Source organism: Pteronotus mesoamericanus, unplaced genomic scaffold (assembly GCF_021234165.1).
Source record: "Pteronotus mesoamericanus isolate MK-2021 breed Mesoamerican mustached bat unplaced genomic scaffold, CSHL_Meso_final contig_40, whole genome shotgun sequence".
Lineage (NCBI taxonomy): Eukaryota > Metazoa > Chordata > Mammalia > Chiroptera > Mormoopidae > Pteronotus > Pteronotus mesoamericanus.
The window spans coordinates 4,021,750-4,045,282 of NW_026555150.1; the positions used below are offsets into that span (position 1 = coordinate 4,021,750).

General features: G+C 40.2%; 1 protein-coding gene across 1 annotated transcript in view; it reads right to left on the bottom strand.

Annotated features, from left to right (window-relative positions):
• Positions 1-23,533, bottom strand: part of TENM1 (teneurin transmembrane protein 1) — a 368,853-nt gene that overhangs the window by 65,620 nt on the left and 279,700 nt on the right. The window contains exon 18 of the mRNA XM_054576998.1: positions 2,672-2,826. Within this exon, the coding sequence (XP_054432973.1) occupies positions 2,672-2,826 (155 nt within the window). The remainder of the gene's footprint in view (positions 1-2,671; positions 2,827-23,533) is intronic.

The window sequence follows — 23,533 nt, forward strand, 5'->3', positions numbered from 1 at the left end:
ATGCATTTCCATGCTTAATATTATTTTACAAATGCATTTCCCTGATTAATGCTGCTATTGGTTTCCTATTGTCCACTGAATAAAACTGAATCTCTATCATACTTTACTGTAGACTCCCCACTTAGCTCTCTAGCTTCACCTCTCACTGCTTCTCTGTAGTCTTTGCACCATAGTGTCATTTTGGTATCAGTATATATGTTAACTGTACCTGCTGAGTGCTTATATGCATATCCAAAGAACATGCAGGCTACCTCGGGAGATGAGCTGGATACACACTTGGGTGACAGAGAACAGAATACATATTAAATGTGGTGATAGAAACTTTCAGTAAGAGAACGAGACAACAGTGAGAACTAGAGCCATCACGGAAGGTTCCCAAGGAAGAGATGCGGTGTGAGGAGGGAGGGGAGCGGGATTTGGATAAGCAGAGGTGATGCAATGCCAGACTGAGGGAATGGAGCTGTGGAAGCGGGCCCCTAATAAAGATGAAAGGTTATCATCAGAGCACCAACGTGGAGATCAGTATGGACTCATTGTTCTCTGCCAGCCCCAGAGAAAAAATTCTCGTTCCTTCTTAGGAGGCTTTAAGGGCACGATAGGAAATTATGGACAGCAGCAGAGAGAGCTGCCAAATAGTTTGGACATGAAGCTTTTCTCCCCTGCCGACATCCCCCCACATTATTGTTTTTCTAAATCTTTTGTGTAAGGAAAAGGGATGGGAGCATCAGGAAAACTGAGGCTTGGAATGAAATGTCATGGGAAAAGTATGATTCTTTCTCCTGGTTGCCAGGGCCCCTGCTCAGTGGGCTGCACTATACATCCCCAGCTGAAAGCGATGAGGTCACTTTCAGGGTGGCAGTTATGGCTCACAAAATATCATGTGAAAAAGAACCTCCTCGTGGCGATTTTTAGATGAAGAATTTAGAGGAAGAATTCTCTTTTCAGCATAACTTTCCCACACAGAAACAGATAACTTGTTTGGAGTTGATTGATTGCAATTCTAAGTGTGCTATTTTAAGCTAAAAATATCCCACAAGTGAATCATATATGTGCATCTTCTCCCTTGTCCCCCTCCTCCATGTAAACACATTCACACCCTTCCTTACTGCCATAAATAATGCTCCTTTTCCTTGCCTTCTGTCTGTAGGATTTTGCATCAGAGAAAGTTAGACTGCTCTAAGGCTTGATAGCCTGATCCACTCACATCCCTCTTAAGAATTGTTCATTCAAGTCCCACTTTAATTTTAGAGTTGACTCTATGTTATTTGACTATTTTCTCAGTTTCTGGGAGATGGTGGGGGCACATAGAGAAGAAACCCCCAAATAGGCACATTTCTAGTGTTTTACAGAGATGTGTGTACACGGGAGATGGAGATGGGCGGGGCTATTAGAGCTAACGATTAAAGCAAGGGGTCTGGGTGACGCGTTTACTTTCTTTCCCTTGTCATGCTAGGTTTCAGGTGGCGTGAATAATGAAGCAATGGGAATATCCTAACTGTGGAGGATATTGCTGGCTGCCTACCCAAGAGTGATCCTTCATTCCTTGTTAACAGAACCCCTACTTGGGTTCAAGAATTAGGTATTAATAGCAATATGTTCAGGGATGGTGACCCAGTTCCAGAAGGTTTGCATCCATTTTGGAGATCTCATTTCTGCTTTGCCAGTGACTGGTGATGGCATGGAAATGTGACTAGATTCTGGCCATTGTGACACAAGAAGAAAATCTGCTGGCATCTTTGCCCACCTCTGGTCACCTCACTATGTGTGATGATGAAACCTTATTGTTTAAACCACTTTTAGATAGGTGTTTTTTATTTGCTGTCAAAGCCATCCTCTCTGATACACTAATCAATCCGAAAGCTCTCAATTTCCATTCTAATTCATTTGAAAAGATTGTCTAATAATCAACTTCATCAGAGTCGCAGGTTCATGGGATACTAGAGCTTAAAAGGTCCTCTGGGAACGTCTAGTCTACTTCCCTCATTTTAAATACCAATCTTTTGTGTCTGAAGGCTAAGAAAGTCATCCACAGGGTGCTGGGACCCAGTTGTATGCTCTCTAATTTCTTCACATATCTAATCCTCATTTTGTAGAATTGTGGTAAAATCAGAATTTTGGACTCACATGAGAGCTACACTGAATTTTCCCTTTTATTCTCAGTGGCATAAAGCTTTCCTAAGTGCACATAAAATAGATCTCGAAGGGAATGTTGCTTTTACTTAAGAAGACTTTCAAATGCCCTAGAAAGAGCTATTTACGGACACATAAATAACAAGTCATGCTCATATATTCATTTAAAAAGATTTCTAAAGACTTCAGTAGTCAGCACTTTCCCAAATGTGAGGTACCTTATTATTTAAAAATAAAGAAATTATATATCTCAGAATATATTTAATAAATGAGATTGGCCTTGCCCTCTCACTGATTCCAATTTGAGACTTTACTTCTTACGCCAACATTCGGTGTAGCATTACTTTCGTCCAAGCTTGCCATTTTCTCCCAACCGAGGTTTCCTGACAAGGAAAAAAAGTAACTGGCATAGAAACTTCTGCTATCCAATGTTATAACAGATTCCCCAGGCTTCCTCTCTACCTAATTTCTGTATGAGAAAATGGTTCTTTATTTCCATGATGCCAAATGTGGGTAACGCTTGAGAACCAGTGGCGCCTACCTGAGTGATGTCCATTCCTGAGTCACAGCTCAGTGGCTGCGTGGAAGTCAGACCGTTCGAGCCGATTACAGTGGTGATCACAGCATTCTCATCAATCCTCCGAATCATAGTCCCATCCACAAAGTAAATGAATCCATGCCTATCAACTGTGATGCCTGTTGGGAAGGAGCAAATGAGCATTAGAAGGCTAGGAGGCCACATTTTCACCAAGATCAGGAATTTGAAAAAAGCCATAGAAATGGAAAATCATTTTAAAGACATATGGATTCAATTTTGCTCAGCACAGATAAGACAGTAATAGGAGAGGTCTGTTTGGGCACACATTTTCTTCTTTGTGTATTGGGAAGAAATGACAAAATGTAACATGTGGAGATAAAACCAGGTCTAATAATTTTGTGTTGTCCAGTTTTACATTTCCATCCTCTTGACACTTGTTTACCCCAACAAAGAAAAAATAAAAGTATCGCTTTAAGATGAATGCGAAAAGGCAAGGGAGGCAGTATGTATTACATTTCTTTTAGGGTGCAGATGCATAGGCTACTTATTTTCATAGTTGAACTAGAAATAACTGACTTGGAAAGCATTAAAATTATTTTTATCAATTCACACTCAGTTAACAAGGAGTTTGTAATAATCCTGATAAACTGGACTGGGTTTGATCTCTGTAGTATCTGTTAAGGGTGGGGGGGAGTTGGAGAGAAAAATTATAGTGTCACAAAGGGAATGCTTAAGCTTCTAGGAAAAATAAAAGCCAATAAAATTTTCATCGTAGTTTTTACTCACTGTGCTAACTACAGCCTGGTTTCTTGGAAAATAAAATAAAAATAGCAGTTAGAAGGCTAGGGTTCTAATACTGAATATACCACATATAACTGATGTGTGACTTGGATGGAGAAATTTCTCTCACCAAATTTGGTAAAATACGGAAAAGATTATCTGCCTGTGATATTGTGATTTGTTATTAAAAAATATATATGTGGTCTTTGACCCCATTTCTAAGAAAGAGCACCACCCAAAACCCTTGCAATTGCCTGAGTGGTGACAAAGAAAGGTATCTTTTGTTATGGTAATGAGCTAGCTTTGAACCTCATCTAAATATGGGTTGGTTTGCAGTGGAGCCAATCATGTAATTAGAGGGTTGGAGATAGAGTTCAGTTACAAATGGCCAATGATTTAATCAATTGTGTCTATGCAATGACCTCCATAGAAACACAACAGGACATGGTTCAGAGAGTGTCTGGGTTGTGTGAACGTGTGGCAAGTTGGGGACAGTGGCTCACTCTGTGAGGGTGTGGAAGCTCGTGCCCTTTCCCCGTATCTTGCCCTACGTATCTCTTCCACCTGGCTGTTCTGGAGTTAAATTCTTTTCATAATAAGCTGATGATGTAGTAAGTAAAATGTTTCTGTACATTTTGTGAGTTGCTCTAGCAAATTAATAGAACCCAAGCTGGGCATTGTTGGAATCTGCGATGTAAAGCCCAGATGGTGAGAAGCACAGGTGACGACCTGGATTTGCTATTGGTATCTGAAGTGGGGGGTGAAGGGGAGTCTTGTGGGACTGAGCCCTTAACCTGTGGGATCTGACACTATTTGCAGGTAGATAGTGTCAGAATGGAGTGTAACTGTAGGACACCCCGCTGGTGTCCAAGAATTGCTTGTGGGTGATGTGGGGGAAACCCACTCACGCCCGTCCCCTCTACACTGGGAACTGGTTTTAGAAAATCTTTGATTGCTTTACCTAGGGAAGGTGACTGACTGTCCTAGCTTGCCTGGGACAGAGGCAGCATTCAGTTTTAAAACCGGACAGGACTAGACAAACTGGGATGAGTTGGTTACCAAAGCCTAGGTTGTTACAAGTATCATATAAAATGATACATTTAAAAAGTGCCAGACACATATAAAGAACATACGGTTCAACTCCTGTTTCCCTTGGTGCTTTTGACAGTGCTCTTGAAATAACCACATGGCATTACTTTAAAACTAGTCTATGATTTTTGTCTTTTCCCACCTCTCCTTTATTCAGACCTTGTGAAACTCAGAATGTATGTTAACGTTAGGAACATCTGTGATAACAGGCATGCTCTTTTAGCACATCCACATATGCATGATAATTTTCCTGGCAAAGAGAGAACTCTTCTAAAGACAGTTTATAAACCAAACTCAATAAACTGCTTTTAGATGAGCTAATTCGTTGGCAGGAAGTTAATATTAAGACTCGGCTTTATGGTGCACTTTGATTAATCCTGATGTTCCTCATGAAGTATTAATCTTTAACATCTATAAAAGTTACAGATTCATTTGAACTTTCCCAGAATGCCTCTAAAGTCATCTATGTTTTGGTGAGTTCTCCAAGGAGACCAGCATGTCCAAGCAAAGGGGATTCCGTGCCAATAAGTCCCTTTCTCATTCTTAGAGGCATAAGGACCTTTCAGGAGGTATGTAAAAAGACTTTTAAGATTGGATTAGGCCATAGGATAATAACACATGAATATTTCTTTTATCTCCAGAAAATTTGTACTGAGGATGAATCCAGGGCATGCCTCTGCTTTTTATTTTTGTTTGTGCTTCGGTAAAATCAATTTCTTGAATGCCAAGAATCTGGTCTGGTTTGTGGCAGGCCCATAATCTGAGGTCACCTTCTGTGACCTCTGTAAATGTTGCTGAGTGTGAAATTTAAATTTTTCCTGTCATAAGAGGCTGTGTTGAAAGATCAAGACTCAAGTCTGGAGAGAGAAAGGTTGAGAGTAGATGCGCTTGAAGTGTGTGAAATCATGAATTCTTTACCACACACACACTGGATGTCACTGTGCCAAGTTTCGTGAGGGCCAAAGGACAGAGAACCCAAATACATGGAAAGTGAAACTAAGAATGTTCTCAAAGTGTTGCTCTCACTAGGAGGTAGCGCACTTAAAGAAATCTGATCCCTTGAAAATTGACGCAGGTTCATAAAAGGTACAGAGAAGTGGATTCCTACAGAAACTAGTGTAAGTGGGGATGTCTCCCATATTTATGCTGACACCAGGGAGGATAACTCTGTTCCTTGTTCACCAAACACTCATCATCCCCATCAGGGTGAAGTTTGTATTGATCCAGAGATGATAATCCCAGTGTTTACATGGTTTCCCCACTTTTCATTTTTGTGAACTTCTAAACACGGTGAACTGCTTCCTCCGTTTGTGGCAGCTGCATTCCACAGATGAGGCTTATTACATACTCACTATTGGCCTTCAGGGCTTATTTGGCTGACAGTTTGTAGGGTACTCTCTCCTTTCATATATTTGTATAGCAATTTCTTTTATCATCGTCCAAATTCTAAAATACTCCTTTTTTCTTGAGACTCTTTAATTAAATTTGATTGGCTTACACTTACATTTGGAGTTGACAAAGAAATAGGAAAAAGGGCTTTGAGGGACCGTGTGACAGGTGCTTATTAAAGCACTGGGCATATTTTCTTTGTATATATTTTCATTTCCTCTCATTTTCCTTCACGAACCAACCAACTAAGCAACACACTCCCCAAACAACTAATTTTACAAACTCTTCACTGGTGAAGATGAAGGGGTATTTAATTTTCACCGAGGTTAACAACCAAATTTAAGATCCCAGGCAGGAAAAAGAATTATTTTTGCCATTACTTGAGAGGGGTGGTTTTCCTCCCATGAGGAGTATTGGTATAGCACAGGGACGTTGATGATGCAGTATGATCTATTACTGTCTGTTGGACTGAGTAGGAGGAGGTGGTACATGCCCAGTATATTTTAAGCTTTATTCTTCAGAGATAGGGATGTGAGTGATTTCAGATCACATCAAGCCATCTGGGGCTAGCACGATCTGTGGATTCAATTGACTTTTATTTGGGAGGGGATACTGTAGTACCCAGATTTCCAAAATTTTGTGCCCAACGTTGTGGCCATAATTTGTTCCATTGGCCACGTCTATTGATGTGCTTACTGACAGCATTTTCATTAGCACTTTTGATAAGGAAGGAATGAAACGGCATTGAGGGAACCACTTCCAAGGTTTAATATTTTTACTGGTATCCTTTTTTTATTGAGCAAGAAAAAAAATATATAGATCTTGGATATTACCATAAGTTTAGGCAGTGATGCAGGGTGGGTGGGGGTGGAGGCGGGAAGAATGACACACGACAGCTTGAGTCCCCACACCACCACCTCCATCAAGGAAAACATTGGGCTGAGACGCCCAGACAGCATGTTTAGCTTGGAGCACATTTTTACATTTGTGAGAAAATAAATAAATCCTTGTAAATTAGTGCATATAATGAAAGTACTGACAGACCATAACCTGGAAGTGTGAATGTTGCTGTCTCCATTCATCAGCATTAAGCCCTAACAAGCTCTTTCTATGGAGGGACCTGCTCATAAATAAAGTGCATCTTGTAAAAAAAATTATTCACAGTGTCTTATGCAAAATAGAGGATGTTATATAATATCTGAACTGCAGGCTCTTTTCTGTGTGAAGCATAAGTCTGTATGAAACAGCTGCAAATTACAGGCAACATTATTTGACTTCTTCCCTTGTCTTATTATCCTCCAGTGAGTAAATACTATAATTCTTAGGGAGACCATTGCCTGAAGCTGGGGCAGCCTGGATGGTTACTAATAAATTTATCACCTGTTGGGGGAGAGGACGTCACTGATCAATACTGAAGCAGCAGTGGCATCCTGATGTGGGGTCACTGGGAGTCCAGATGTGAAGGTTAATAGCCTGGAAATAGTAGCTAAAATCCCAAATTAGATAACAGCGAAGATCAGGGGTTTTGGCTGTGCAGAATGCCAATTTCAAATGTTGGCAGAAGGCATCTCTGTAATTTATAAAAATTATAGCTGTTGAGGCCACCTACATTTTTATTATTTCTGTATTAAAAATGAACCTTCTTTCAGAATATAAGCCTTAGAAAGTAGTCATAAAATTCTCTCCATCTATGGCCCTAGCAACCAGAAAACTGAAATACTGTTTTTCTTTTCTTTCTTTTTTCTTTCTTTCTTTTCTTTTTTTGAAAACACAATCTGCTCTTTAATGTTATGAGACAGAGATAAATGATTAAAATAAACTTTCAGGGAATGTCCTGAGCACAATATGGCATCAGCTCGTCTCCAATGTTGAGAACACTGAATTGTGTAACTGATACTAGCCATTGATCATAAAGTGCCCATTAAATCCAAGAGAGATTAAAATATTTTGCTTTGTTTATGTGCATTTCACGTCTCTGAAGACTGGTATCATATGTGTGATCTATATGGGAATTCTCCACCAGGCAGAAAAGTCCATTCTCCAACCGATCTGACGAGTGTCTACTTAATTACCCACTGGGATCAGAAAGGGCCAAGTTACTTCTGCACAATAAGCCTGTTAAGTTCTCTTGCTAGGCAGCCACTAAATGGAGCTTGTAAAACTTGGAGGGATTACAAATATCTGTGTGTCACTAGGTTTGGAAGGAGGCAGAGCTTAATGACCAGCTGAGACGATTTCACTGTGCGGTTAACAATGAGAACAGGATTTCTTTATTAAGAGACTCCAATAAACTCACTGTAACATTGCATGACTAGTGAATGGTGTGAGTTATTTAATTAGATATTGTTTAATAAAGACGTATATATTCTAAACACTAAAGATCAATTTCCAAAGACTTTAAATACAAATTAAAATGATCAAGCATTCAAATATTCTATTGGCTGGAATGTTCTTTCTTTCATGATTCAGAAGTTTTTTAAAGGGCTTCCCAGGCATCATAAAGAATAATAGATTTGTGGGCTAGTTAACCAAGAATTCTGATTGAGAGAGGGACAGATATAGCCATTTTTTAGCATTTGCCTTCTCTTCAGCTCCTTCTGATGTCTCAAGACTTTAACTTTCCCTCCTTACTTATTAATTTATTCCGGATTTATTTTGCACTTATTACATGCTAGGCACTGAAAGTAGAGCAGAGTATAAAACAGATATGGCACTGCCCTTGAGGAGCTCATAACCAGGCAGGGGAGATGGACAAACAACCAGGCAGTTACAATGCTTTGAGATAAACAGTACTTTGGGGCAAGTCCAGGGTGTCACGGGGTAGACTTGGGGGATGGGTTGGGAGATAAAGGTCACAAGTGATCTCTCAAACTAAGTTACATGTAAGCAGGAATGTGAAGAATCATGTTGAATTCCTGATGAGCCTTGTGTGAAGTCCAGGTAAGCGCCACTGAACACCTATGAAGGATGACTAATATCGCTAAATAATAACTATTTTCATTTGCTGAGAATACTATGATATTTGAGACACTGTGCTAGATTCTTTTTTTTTAAGTCCTCACCCAAGGAATGCTTATTGAATTTAGAGAGAAGGGGTAAGGGAAGGAGAAAGAGAGGGATAGAAACATGAACGTGAGAGAGAAACATCGATTGGTTGCCTCTCATATGCACCCCGAATAGGGACCAAACCCATAACCTAGGCATGTGCCCTGACTGGAAATCGAACCCATGACTTTTTGGTCTACAAACCAACTGAATTACACTGGTCTGGGCACTGTGCTACATTCTTTACATACACTTTCTCATTTAATCATCGCAGTAGCCTTGTAGAGTAGGTATTATTAATGTCATTTTTTAGACAAGGAAATAAAGGTTCAGAGGTCAAAAGACTAACTCCATGTTACCTACCTAGAAAATGCTTGATTTAGATCATGTTTTTATGAGTTCAATGTCCATTCTCTTAATTACTATCCCATGTAGCCTAAATGGGGCTATCAGTCACTTTACCACAGGAGCGGTGTACAAAAGGGTTTCAGAAACTCCACGAAATTATCTGCAGGATGTTTTGTGTATGGGTACTCTCATGAGGAGATAGTCTACTACATTTGTTAGAGTGTCAAAGTTATCCGTGATCCCTTCCAAAATATTGTTAAGAATTTTTATATACCTGTAGATCTCTTGGACCTTTTCAGACTTATTCTTCAAAAATATTCTGTGGCTTCATCCCCACAAAGCTGATGAGCTTTGTGAAAGCACTCAGTTTCTATGCGACAAGGATTTTTGTGACTTAACTACTATCATATGATCTGCCACATAAAAAGGAGGCCCCAGAAATATGGGTTGCAAATTCTTATGTCACCAGGGGTTAGGCAGGTGACATAAACTTGTTAGTTAGACTATATAGATTCATGCATTAGACTATATAGATTCTAGGGGAAACTAAGGTTAATCAAAGAGATCATGCCCCATCTAAATGCATTCCATCTTTTTTTTAAATAAAGGTATAGTATAGGCCAAATGAATTATATCCTTGAACTGGATTTATTCCCTGAGTGCCAATTTATCATGCTTACTAGAGGACAATCAGGAAGAATGTATCGTCAGTGATGAGGCTGTAAGCAGAGAAGTTCTAACCAGTGTAGCACTGCCGTTAAAAGTTACATCTTGGGTCCTGGCTGGTGTGGCTCAGTGGATTGAGGGCCGGCCTACGAACCAGAGTCACCGGTTTGATTCCCAGTCAGGGCACATGCCTGGGTTGCAAGCCAGGTGCCCAGCTGGGGGCATGAGAGAGGCAACTGATCGATGTATCTCTTGCACATTGATGTTTCTCTCCCTCTCTCCCTCCCTTCCCCCCTCTCTAAAAATAAATAAATAAAATCTTTTAAAGAAGTTACATCTTGGTGCAGAAATATCCCATAAATCCCCTGTCTCTACACATCCATAATACCCATCAACATCCTACAACAGAATGGCACATTTTTTACAACAGATGAACCTACATTGACACATCATTATCTTCCAAAGTCCATATTTTACCTTAGAATTCACTGTGGGTGTGGTACATTCTATGGGTTTAAACAAATGCATAATGACATATATCTACACTGGCTTCAGTGTAGGAAGATTCTGCTACATTTTTCTGTGAACCTAAAACTGCTCTGAAAAAAAAAAATCTATTAAAAAAAGTTATGTCTTGGTACACATGCTATGCAACCAAAGATAATCAAATCTAGTTGTGATTCTCATCACTGGAAAATGAAATACCTGGATGACTGATGATACAATACTTGCTGAGAATGCTGCCTCTTTTGTTCCCACCAAGATCAAACAGTACCCACCAAGGCACTGCTTATAACACTCCCACTGGTTTTAGCTGCTCTATCAGACTCACACCATGTTCCCAGTCTTCCGATAGGAAAAGAACCATGTTCACTGAGTTCCACTGTTTTGTTAAACTTTTCAAGCTGCAAACAATCTTGTCTGTATTGGGAAGTCTGGAAATTATATGTGGCATTAAAAGACAGGATCTGTGCCTGTGAGTGGAATATGATCTGGCTGGGGAGAGAGGAGGAATCATTAGAGGAGACAGTATTCCAGCATTAGGCTGTGTGAACCAAATTGTAAACACTCCAGGGGTTCAGAGGATAGAGAGCTGATTGGGATCTGGAGAAAAGGGGAGAGAAAAATGAGCGTAAGGGGGATGACGGGAGAGAAGGAAAGAAAGCTGGAAAACGACTGGACATACGGGTCAAGGAAAACTGGGAACTGAATTCTTACCTCTATTCCTCATAAGTTAGGTTAAGTGAATTCCAAAAAGGATAACAGAGCAAAGAAAAAGGAAAAGAAGAGAAGGTATGGTGGACAACCAAGGGGCAAGGCTAACTGGGGAATGAATGACTCAGCCCTTCTTATAAATGTTGGGATGGTCCTGAAATGAATTCATTAAAATGGCCCTTGCTCAGTATACAAACTGCGTTCTGGAGCTCAGTCAAAACACCCCGTGCTCTTAATCACAGGCTAGGCTTTAGATTTGCAACCTAATGATATATTATAGCTGTTGTAATTCTCTTTTCTACCCACTTTACTTGGACACATCTCTTCTCAGACTCAGAAATTTCTACCATCAGGCAAGACCAATGAAATCGTTTGATATCATTGATGAGGAAATACCTCCATCAAGATATTTGCAAGTCTTGAAGTCACTTTGTATATTGTAATTATGGAGGCTAGACTTGCACTGTGCCTTGAAACATGAGCAGGATTTGGATACTAGGAGAGAAATGGGTATTCCGGGCACAGGGAACAGTGCAGGCAAAAATGGAACGATGGGAAAGTGAAAGGTGTGATTCAGAGCCAGTGCACAGACCAGTTTGACCGGAGAAGTAATACAGGATATTATCAGACCGATCATCACCATCCACGTGGAGGAGATGCTGACAAAATCGCACTTAGGGTTCCTGCCGTCTGAGGCAAGCGGTGGTGAAGCAGGTAATCACATAACAGACCACAGCATGAAGCCAGAAAACCAACAGTTAATCAAAATCATAAATATTAACATCACTTGTGTTAACCTTTCAGAAAGATGACACAGATAGAATAGATGTCATTTTATTTGGTCTTCACAGTAATCCGCTGACACGGGCAGCTCAGCTTTTATTTGCACCACTAGACAAAGGCAAAAACCTGAGGACTGGGGGATTATGTAAATTTTTGAAAGTCACAGTCAGTCTCACAATAGGATCTCCCAGCTTCTGCCCCAAACTCTTTCTTCCTCCTCTCATATCTCTCCTGAACATGTCTCCTCTCATATCTTTCCTGATTGAATTTAGAGGGAAAAAGGTGGGGGAAGGCTTCGGAAACCCAATCTCAATCAAGACAAGGCTAGGGAAGTCACCAGCTCCCTTTGAAAAAGGCATCCCAGTTTTTTCAATACCTTTCAGTGGAAGCCTCTTGTGCCCACAGATTGTCAAACGTGTAGGTCCAAGCATGGAAAATAAAAAAGTCAAAGGAATTGTTTGTGTCGTCAAACAATGGTTTTTGCTATTTTTTTTTTTGCTTTTCCTCAGCTGTCATATTTGTGTGTGTGTGCGCGCGATTTTTGTTGTAAGCATATATACTTGATGAAGCTCAAACTGGTCCTCATAAATGTCTCTGAACTTTCCATAGAAAGGATTTAGAAAGTGTATTCATGCAGCATTCATTACCCTGCCTTGCCGTTTGCAAATGGCTGTCTACCACTTTTGACTTTGTGAACCTCTGTTTCAGCTTTAGCTCCATTACTCAAGATATACAGATGTTGGAAGAATTTTAGATGGGCCCTCTGTATTGTTTTTGAATGGGCATTACATACAAATAATTATCTTACAGAATTTTTCATTCTTCTGGAGTTAGTCCACTTTTGTGAATAGTAAGCACTGTCAGGCTTAATTCCTCATATCCTGCTTTTATTGAGTATTCAGGCCAAGGTATTCTACTTAGTTTGCTTTTTTATTAGAATCTCTTGCTCAGTCACATACCTTGAGAGAGACTCATTTCCCCAGAGTGTAACAACTACAATTAGTTTTTCACTGGTCCATGGGCAATAAATGAACTTTCCCTCCTCGGCTAATTGTTCACATAAGGCTCTTGTGAGACAGTTTGTTTCCTTAGGACGACAGAGGCATTTCTTCAAAATGCATCTGAGTGGTTTCCCAGGTGTATTTGTGTGATGTTTAAAGAATTTTTTTAAAGGAGGGGGGTGGATATAAAATATTCACCTTGTATTTGGCAAACCTCATTTATCTTAGCCCATACGTGCTGAGTCCCCTTAAATCTCATCCTGCAGGCATCTTTTGAGCAAGAACTCTAGCACAAAAGTAAACCAAGAGATGTGCATTTCAACTGTACTAGAACCATACGCTTACCCCAGCCTCTCATACACACACAACCTACCACTATAAAACAAGAAAAAACAACTCACACCATTATTTAGTGTCTGGGGTCACTGCTAAATGTTCAGATACCACCCCTGGCCCGGGGTCCCCATGATTGAGTTGTACAGCATGGAGCATCATTTATTTGGTTCTCTGGATGAGAACTTTAGCCATCTTATAAAAGCTTGAAGGCTTTTTACACCAGTTGTTCAATAGTGCAGCATTTCTCCTAAGCTAACAAAATTGTTTGCAGTCACTGCTTTGTCTCTGTGGCAACTCTAACATAGGGCCCTCTACTACTAACAAGGGTTATGCAATGCTTTGTGGACTTGCATTTTATTCTATGTCCGTCCAACATAGAAAAGCCTGAAACGCTGAAGCAAGGCCTATGTGGAAACCATTGTCTGTGATTCTAGACTTAGAGAAGTCACTTTCAGGAAGAATGATAGCAATGAATGAGCAATTAGGACACCACTTAGCACCAGCATAATATTTCATTATCTTCCAAGTGCTTTCTTTTCATTGGCTCTCATGAGCGTCACATCATTTTACCCTGTGTAGTAGACAGGACATGGGTTAGGAATCTAGACACTGAATGGTGAAATGCTTGCCTTACCCAGAGTCCTACAGCTAATCAGCAACAGAAGTTAGCCTGAAACCCAGATCCCCTGATCTGACTTTGGAGCCAGTGTTCTCTCTGTTTTCCCTTATGTGGTCCATAGGGAAGCATATTAAGGCAAAATCTTGAAGTAGTTCTCTTTCCTTAGAATTCTTAAGGTGGTAAGTTTGGAAGAGATCACAAGATCATAACACAAAGCTGTGTTGACAGAGCAATGTGAATTTGGGGGCAGCCAGGGCTATTCAGTGTAGCTATCTACGTGGATCAGTTTCATTTGCAGTTAATTTGATCCCTGGTTTTTAGTTCATTTGCTTTTGGTTGTTAGCGCCCCTCCTTTCCCCCATACTCTAATCATCACTAATTGATAGGGGACTGTATTCCTCTTAAAGGTCTTTAGAGAAGACATTACCAATGCCTCCATTCTAAACTCATTTTTAGAGAAATTCATCTGTAGCTGTTTACCTCATGGCATGATTTATTTGCTTCAAGCTAGATTTGCTTCAATATAAATGTAGCAATTAAGTCTATAATTCAACAAGGTTTATTGAACTTGTGTGCCCAGGTCTACTGGATTTGTGAGGTATGAAAGTAAGACCTAAAATCCAGTTCTTGCCCTCAAGGAGCTTACTGCCTGGACAGAGTATGATTGGAGAATTCACATTAAAAAAATAAAACAGCTTCTGTTGGTTAGAAAACAGAGAGCAGGGTAAACTGGAATTTGCAGGGAAGGCTTCCTGACAGAGAAACATCTTGTAGAGGCCTTGAAAGCCGAATAGGGTTTGAGGTGGTGAACGAAATAGTCAGGTCAACCTAACAGTTGTATGAAAAAAAAAAAACCCCACACGTGATCTCAATGACTTAACAAAACAGTAGTTTATTTCTTGCTCATATCACAGTCCAATATGGGTTGTCTGGGAGGTGGGAGGAATCCCTGCTCCAAGTAGTGACTCAGGATACCAGGCTCCTTTCATCCAGTGCCTCCTCATTTCATTAGGCCTTGGAGTCTTCCACTGGATGCTCTGCAGCCAGCCAGCCTATGGGGGAGGCGGGTGATGTGTATAGGAGCTCAATGGAGGTTTTGTTAGGGGCCAGGCCTACAAGTAGCATAGATCACTATGGCCCACAGCTAACCATAGAGGAGGCTGGGAAATTTAATCTACGTCTAGTCTCAGAGAGAGAAATAGATAGGATGGCCTGAATACATAACGATGTCTCTGCCATACTAAAGAGGGAGGACTTTCTGAAGGAAGGATGAGGAAGAGAAGGGTGGCAGAACAAGAGCAAACTTGAGTTCTGCTTGGACACCTAATTTTCTGGTTTGATTTGAGTAAATTTGATGAACTTGTCACAAATTCTGAGCTTTAGTGCCCAGCATTAGTAAAATGAAATAGCAACAAAATGAAGATTTTGAGAGTGCTAAGTGTTGATCTGTGGTTTTTAAAATCTGCAAGCCTAACAACGTAAAATCAGAAGATTTAAAAGCAGCCTGTCTTTAGCCCACTCTACAGAAATGCCCCCCAGTTTTCCACTCTGAGAAAAGTGGGAAGGCGCCTTCTGAGGGACCCTACGTCCTAAAGCTGAGACCTATCAACATACTACTATGTCTTCAGTTTCTTTGGGTTAGAGATGCCTTCTGAAACAAGGGAGGATTCCTGTCCTCTAAGGGAAATTATAGTTGTAATCAGCTTTCTTTCCTGAGTAAATGGCAAATGGTGAAATGGCACACATACCCTCCTTCCTTTTCCCTCAAAATTATTATATAGTCTAACAAGCCTTCTGAAAAACCAAATGGAATAGTTAATAAATGAAACTGGAAGAAAAATGGAGCAAATAACATTGAGGCTTCCTGGCTACACCTTGACATTTGGGGGTTGAAGATAATCTTGCATTTGAGTTACTAAGCCTTTGATTCCTCAGGGAAAAACTTTAAGTGGGCCAGGACTCACACCCAAGTAACAGTGACTTTCTTTGGTCAATGATAATGTTGACTACACACACAATATTTTATTGATTAGGCTCTTATATTTGTTCCCTTTTTCCCCCTTTGCCTCCTTCTGCCTGGTAGCCCCATTCCCTCCAGCAATCTCCCCCCGCCAACCTTAGTTCATGTCCATGGGTCGTACATATGAGTTCTTTGGCTTCTCCATTTCCTATACTATTCTTAACCTCGCCCTGTCTATTTTGTACCTACCAATTATTCTTATTCCCTGTACATTTCCCTCCATTCTCCCCCTTCTCCCTCCCTGCTTATAACCCTCCAGGTAATCTTTATTTCTATGATTCTGTTCCTGTTCTAATTGTTTGCTTAGTTTTTGTTTTTGGTTTTTAGGTTCAGTGGTTGATAGTTGTAAGTTTGTTATCATTTTACTGTCCATAGTTTTGATCTTCTTCTTTTTCTTAAATAAGTCCTTTTAACATTTCATGTAATAATGGTTTGGTGATGATAAACTACTTTAGCTTTACCTTGTCTGGGAAGAACTTTGCCTGCCCTTCCATTCTAAATGATAGCTTTGCTGGATAGAGTAATCTAGGATGTAGGTCCTTGCTTTTCATCTCTTTGAATACGTCTTGCTAGTCCCTTCTTGCCTGCAAGGTTTCTTTTGAGAAATCAGCTGATAGTCTTATGGGAACTACTTTGTAAGTAACTCTCTTCCTTTCTCTTGCTGCTTTTAAGATTCTCCCTTTATATTTAACCTTTGGCAGTTTAATTATGATGTGTCTTGCAAGGTGTGGCCCTCTTTGAGTTCAACTTTTTTGGGACTCTCTGACCTTCCTGGACTTGTATGTCTATTTCCTTCACCAGATTGGGGAAGTTTTCTTTCATTACTTTTTTCAAATAGTTCTTGTTCTTCCTCTTCTCCTTCTGGCACCCCTATGATTCAGATGTTGGTACATTTAAAGTTGCCCCAGGGGTTCCTAAGCCTTTCCTCATTTTTTAAAATCTTGTTTCTTTTTTCTGTTCCAGTTGAATGTTTATTTCTTCCTTTAGTTTCAAATCATTGATTTGAATCCTGGCTTCCTTCCCTTCACTGTTGGTTCCCTGTGGACTTTTCTTTATTTCAATCAGTGTAGCTTTCATTTTTTCCCTTATGCATTTGCCATACTCAATTATTTCTCTGAGCATCCTGGTCATCAGTATTTAGAACTCTGCATGTGATAGGTTGGCTATCTTTTCCTTGCTCAGTTCTTTTTCTGGAGTTTTGGTCTGTCCTTTCATTTGGGCCACATTTTGTATCCTCAATTTGGCAGCCTCCTTTTGTTTCTGGGTATTAGATAGAGCTGCTTTGACTCCCTGTGACGGCACACCTGTTACATTGTAAGGAGTGGAGCCTTAGGTTTTTGCCAGGGTGGTGCAATCTGCTTTGCAGCTTTGTGGTGCTATATGTGGGGGAGGGGTTAGAGATGGAACAATGCCACTTGCTTGTCCCTTGCCCCTTTTCCAGTCACTTTCCTCACTTTCTGTAAGTGACTGGCGCCCTCCTAGCTGCTGCCCTGGTGCTGAATCCCAGAGTGGGTGGGTTTGCATAAGTTCTAGGACCCTTTGGGCCCTTTAAATGGTCTCTCCTGTGAGACCGGCAATTTCTACTGCCCCAATCCCCACTGGTTTTTTTCAGCCAGAGGTTATGAGGCTTTATTTTCCTGGTGCTGGAACCCTGGACTGCATAGTCTAGCCTGGGGCTGGGATGGCTCACTCCCCAGTTGTCCCTCCTCATTTTTATCTGCTGTGCGTGAATGTGGGACTGCCCTCCCATTGACCACCGTTGTTGCCTCACCACTGCTGCTCTGCTGCTACAATCTCGCCTGTGCCACACTGCATCCTCTCTGCCCCTCCTGCCCATCAGGATGAATGTTTCTTCTTTAAATTCTTGGTTGTCAGACTTCCATACAGTTCGATTTTCTGGCAGTTCTGATTGTTTTTTTGTTTTTAGATTGGTTGTTATCCTTCTTACGGTTGTATGAGGAGGTGAAGCGACTCTGCCTACATCTCAATCTTGGTTGGAAGAGCCCTGACTATTGAGGAAGTTCACTATCAGCTATTTAAGGAACGCCACATATGGACACATACTAAAGGTGTTGGTGTACTCTGCAGCTAATAAGAGCCCTAAATCTGCTCAGTTCAAAAAATAATGGATTAATGCTGTCCACTGTAGGCAGCCTTAAAGACCCTGCTCCAGGGCCAAAGCTGGTGTGTATTCTGATATGTTGGTACCTATGCCTCAGAGGCTGTTAAATATTTTGAATATCATCTCTGTATGAGTAAAATCCTTATTTAAGACAAAGTGGATGAGCAGATAAAAAAGCTCTGGAACACAATGGCATAGTACTCGGCCATATAAAGGAAAGAATTCTTACTTTTTGTGACAGCATGGATGGAACTGGTGAGTATTAATCTAAGTGAAACAAGCTGGTCAGGGAAAGACAAAAACTATGATTTAACTTATATGGGGAATCTAATGAACAAAATAAATGATGAACAAAATAGAAACAGAGACATGGATACATGGAACAGACTGACAGCTGTCACAGGGGCGGGGGCAGGGAGGACTGGACGAAAGAAGGTGAAGGGATTAGCCAAAGAACAGATATGCATCACCCATAGACACAGATAATAGTGTGGTGATGGCCAGAGGGAAGGTAGGGTGGGAGCTGGGTGGAGGTGGACAAAGTGTGTGTGTGTAGGGGGGAATGAGGACATTTGTAATAGTGTTGACAATAAAGAAAAAAACTAAAAACCAAAACAAATCACTTTTTAAAATGGAATTGTCAAGTATAAATTTGTAAGTTGCTTTCCTAACCCTAGTTATGGCTTAATTATTTTATTTCAAATGGTAGACAACTCAGAAAATAATATTATATACTGCCATGCATCTACCATCCAGATTTTATAGATATTAACATTTGCTTCACATGTTGCTTTTAAAAAATGTTATAGATATAGACAAAGCCCCTTGTCCTTATCTGTATTCCCTTAGTCCTTCCCTCCCAGAGGTAACCATTATTCTGCAATTACTGTGTATCATAACCATATATGTTTTTACATGTTTTCTACATATGTGTGTATATCCGCAAATAGTATATAGTATTTTTTGTGCTTCAAAATTTATGTAGGAAATGGATGGTGGTGATGGCTGCACAACAGTGTGAATGTACTTAATGACCTAGGATTGTACACTAAAAATAGCTGAAATGGCAAATTTTATGTTTTGTATATTTTACCACAATAAAAATGCTAATGATATCACATCATTTATATTCTTTTGCAATTTTCTCTTTTATTCATACATCCTTATGCTTTGTGACTATTAATGTTTTTATATGGAGACCTTGTTAATTCATTTTTACTGTAGTATAATATTTCATCATTCGACTAAACCCCTGTTGATGCATTATTAGGTTAGCTTTCTTTTTTTTACTGTAATGTCATCCTAGCACATGTCTTCTCATGCATATGTGCAGCTGTGACTCTCTACAGTTTTCTACAGCCAAGCTCTCATTAGTACCTCTCTCCAAGTATTTTCAATACATGGTTGAAACAGAATTAAATCAGGTCTGTGTACATACATACAGTCAATGATGTTTGACAGAAGGGAATTTGAATATAGTCAAACATTTTTGAAAATAAGATGTTTTCACTAGTCTTGAAAACAATCCATTTAATAACAGTTATTAGTTTTAAAATTTATTTATTTATCCTCATTCTCATCCTCATACTTTTTTCAGTCTTTAACCTGCGCCAGGTACTGACTCAATCCATACTGTATCATTTCATCCTCTACAACCTCATAAGGAAGGCCAAAGCACAAAGCACAAAGGCCATTTTACAGATGAGAACACAGTGGCCTGAAGATGTTAATAATAAATTTGAACTCAGTTTTATCTGCCTGATTCCAAAGTCTCTAGGTTTAATTACTCCAAACACTTCCTAAGTTTTCCAAATTTCATGAGGCTCAAATGGGAAAGACAAATAGTACAATTTAAGGGTCATTGAAAGGCCTGCCCATCTGCCTTAAAAATATATTTATTATAGGAAGGTTTTCCTAGAAGGACACAAACTTTAGAGAACCTTAAGGAAATATATTGCTAAGCCTGACCATTTAAAGTGAGAAAACTTCTATGTAGTTAAAAAAAAAAACCAGAAATGACAAAGTTGGAAAATATTTGCCACAGATATGAGAGGCAAAGAGATGCTTTCCTTAATTTACAAGACAGAAAGATCAACAGCTTAGTAGAAAAACTGGCAGAGGATATGAGTGTGAGTTTACTGACAAAGAAATACAAATGGTCACAACAGATATAAAATGACACTGAACTTCATTTATAATTAAAGAAATTCAAATTAAAGCTACAAGCTACCGTTTTCCACTGATCAGATGGGCATATATTAAAAGATTTAATGATACTCAGAATGGCAAAATTGGTACATATGCATTACTGGTGAGAATATGTTCAATTCTTTGGGAGGAAAATTTGGTAACATCAACTACAGCTAAAAATTAACCCTATGTGTATTCTAACAAAAGTGTTCCAAAATATACAAAATTGGTTGTTCAGTGTAGTATTGTAGTGAGAAAAGATTTAAAAAAATGCCCATGAAGAAGCAAATGGCAGAACTTCCAGTCAAGATAGTGGTGCAGGCAGACGTGGCTCACCTCTTCACACAACCACATCAAAATTACAAGTAAAATATAGAACAACCATCACTCAGAACATGAGAAATCAAGTTGAGTAGAAGTCTGACAACAGAAGTAAAGAAACAACAACCATCCAGACTGGTAGGAGGGGCACAGATGTGGAATGGGCTGGTCCCTTGCCAACATGTTGGGGATAAAAATTTGGGAGGGATATCTCAGGAGCAAGGAGTCCCAGTCCCACACCAGGTCGCCCAGGCCAGGGTTCCAGTGCCAGGAAGGTAAGTTCCCACAACTTCTGGCTGCAAAAACCAGTGGGGATTGAGTTGGTGGAAGAGACTTCTGGAGCCCCAAGCAGTTGCTCTTAAAGAACCCACACATGGACTCACCTACTCAGACTTACTCCCTCGGGCTCCAGCACACGGGTAGCAGTTTGAAAGGCACCAGTGGCATAAAGGGAGAAACTGAAGTGTCTGGCATCAAGATGAGCACAGGCGATTGTATCTTTTCTAACCTCTCCCCGCAACAGAGTCACAGAGCCAGCAAGCTGGTGCCATATCTGAGACTCCATCAACCTGGCAAACACTGTTTGACCTGCCTGGGGGATCCCCACAGACTCCGTCCCACCCAATTTATGGGCACACTCAAGCTTCTTTTCCATATGAATGGCTTGTCTTGGCTCATGCTTCACAACTTCCTAAATCTTCCCAAACAAGCAATGGCTGGCTTCACTGAGTCCGAGGCCCAGCACCAGCAGCAGCCAACCTAGATTTACAGCTTGGCTTCACCTTGGAATCTCCAAGTCCAGCACAAGTAGCAGCCATCTGATTGTTTTATAGCTCAGGCAGTGTGGCCCCGGGCAAAACACAGGTAGGGGCTGACTTTGGCCGGCACCACCTGGGAACCCCAAGGCCAGTGCACACAGTGGGCAGCTACAGACCATTTTGGAGCACCACCACCCTGCTCCTTCACAGCTGATCCTCCATGGAGTGCGGAGGTGGATGGTCACACAATTATTTGAGAAATAAATTCAATTTCTCAAAGGAAAGTGGTCACAGCCAGTCCTTGCAGCTGACTGGCTTGGGTAAATCCCTCCCATTGATCTGCCAACAGCAACCAAGACCCAACGACAAGAGGAGGGTGTACTCAGCCCACACAAAGGATGCACCCGGAGTACTCAGCTTGGATGATAGGGAAGGACCCTATAGGACACCTACTACATTAGGCCATGCTACGAAGACACTGAGTCATAGCTGCTCTACCTAATACATAGAAACAAACACAGGGAGGCTGCCAAAAGGAGGAGAAAAAGAAACACGGCCCAAATGAAAGAACAGAATAAAACTCCAGAAAAAGAGCTAAACCAACTGGAGATACGCAATCTATCAGATGCAGAGTTCAAAACACTGGTAATAAGGATGCTCAAGGAACTCAGTGAGGACCTCAAAGCATAAAAAAGATCCAGTCAGAAACGAAGGATACACTAATTGAAATAAAGAACAATTTATAGGGAAACAACAGTAGAGTGGATGAAGCCAAGAATCAAATCAATGACATGGAACATAAGGAAGCAAAACAAAACAAAACAAAACAAAACAAAAACAACCAAACAGAACAAGAAGAAGAAAAAAGAATTCAAATTAAAAAAAAAAAAGGTTAGTGTAAGCAGCCTCTGGGACAACTCCAAGAGGTCCAACATTTACATCATAGGAGTACCAGGAGGAGAAGAGAAAGAGCAAGAATGGAAATCTATTTGAAAAAAAAAATGAAAGAAAACTTCCCTAATTTTGTGAAGGAAAGAGACCAGCAAGTCCAGGAAGCAGAGAGACCCAAACAAGATGGATGTAAAGAGGCCCACTCCAAGTCACATCATAATTAAAATGCCAAAGGTTAAAGACAAAGAGAGAATTTTAAAAGCAGCAAGAGAAAAGCAGTTAGTTACCTACAGGGGAGTTCCCATAAGACTGGCAGCTGATTTCTCAAAAGAAAGTTTGTGGGCTAGAAGGGACTGGCAAGAAATATTCAAAGTCATGAAAAGCAGGGACCTACAGCCAAGATTGCTCTACCCAGCAAAGCTATCATTTAGAATCTAAGGGCAGATAAAGAGCTTCCCAAGCAGGAAAAAACTGAAGGAGCTCATCAACACTAAGCCAGTATTATATGAAATGTTAAAGGGACTTATTTAAGAAAAAGAAGATCAAAACTGTGAACAATATACTGGCAAAAAATACAAATTTATTATCAATCGAATCTGAAAAACAAACTAAGCAAACAAGAACAGAGATAGAATCATGGATACAGGGAGCATTTTGATGGTTGCCAGATGGGGGCAGGTGTAGGGCAATGGGTGAAGAGGTGAGGGGATTAAGAAGTACAGAGTGGTAGTTACAGAGTAGCTGCGGGGATGTAAAGTACAACATAGGAAATGGAGTAGCCAAAGAAGTTATACGCATGAGCCATGGACATGAACAATGGTGGGGGGATTGCCTGAGGGAGTGGGGGGTGCTGGGAGGAGGGAGGGCAAAGGGGAAAAATCAGGACCACTGTAATAGCATAACCAACAACATATAATTTAAAAAAAGAAGCAAATGGCTTAATAAATTATGGTATATCCATATGTTATAATATCATACAGTTTCTTCAAAACAAAGAGGTAGATATATACATGCTTTTATGGAAGTATCTTCAGGACATACCATCAAATGAAGGAAGCAGGGTGAAAAGTAATTTATATGCTATGATTCCTTTTATGTATGGAAAAAATAACATATAAAGGAATAGCAAGGCACAGGTTACCTTTAAAGAGAGACTGGAGTATGTCTGCTTGTGGTGAAGAAGCCTGGAATTTTCTTTCTGCACCTTTCTATGGAGTTAAAGCTTTCAAACTATAGACAAATATTACCTTTTAGTATTTTATCACTTTATTAATTTTATCTTTCAGTAACAA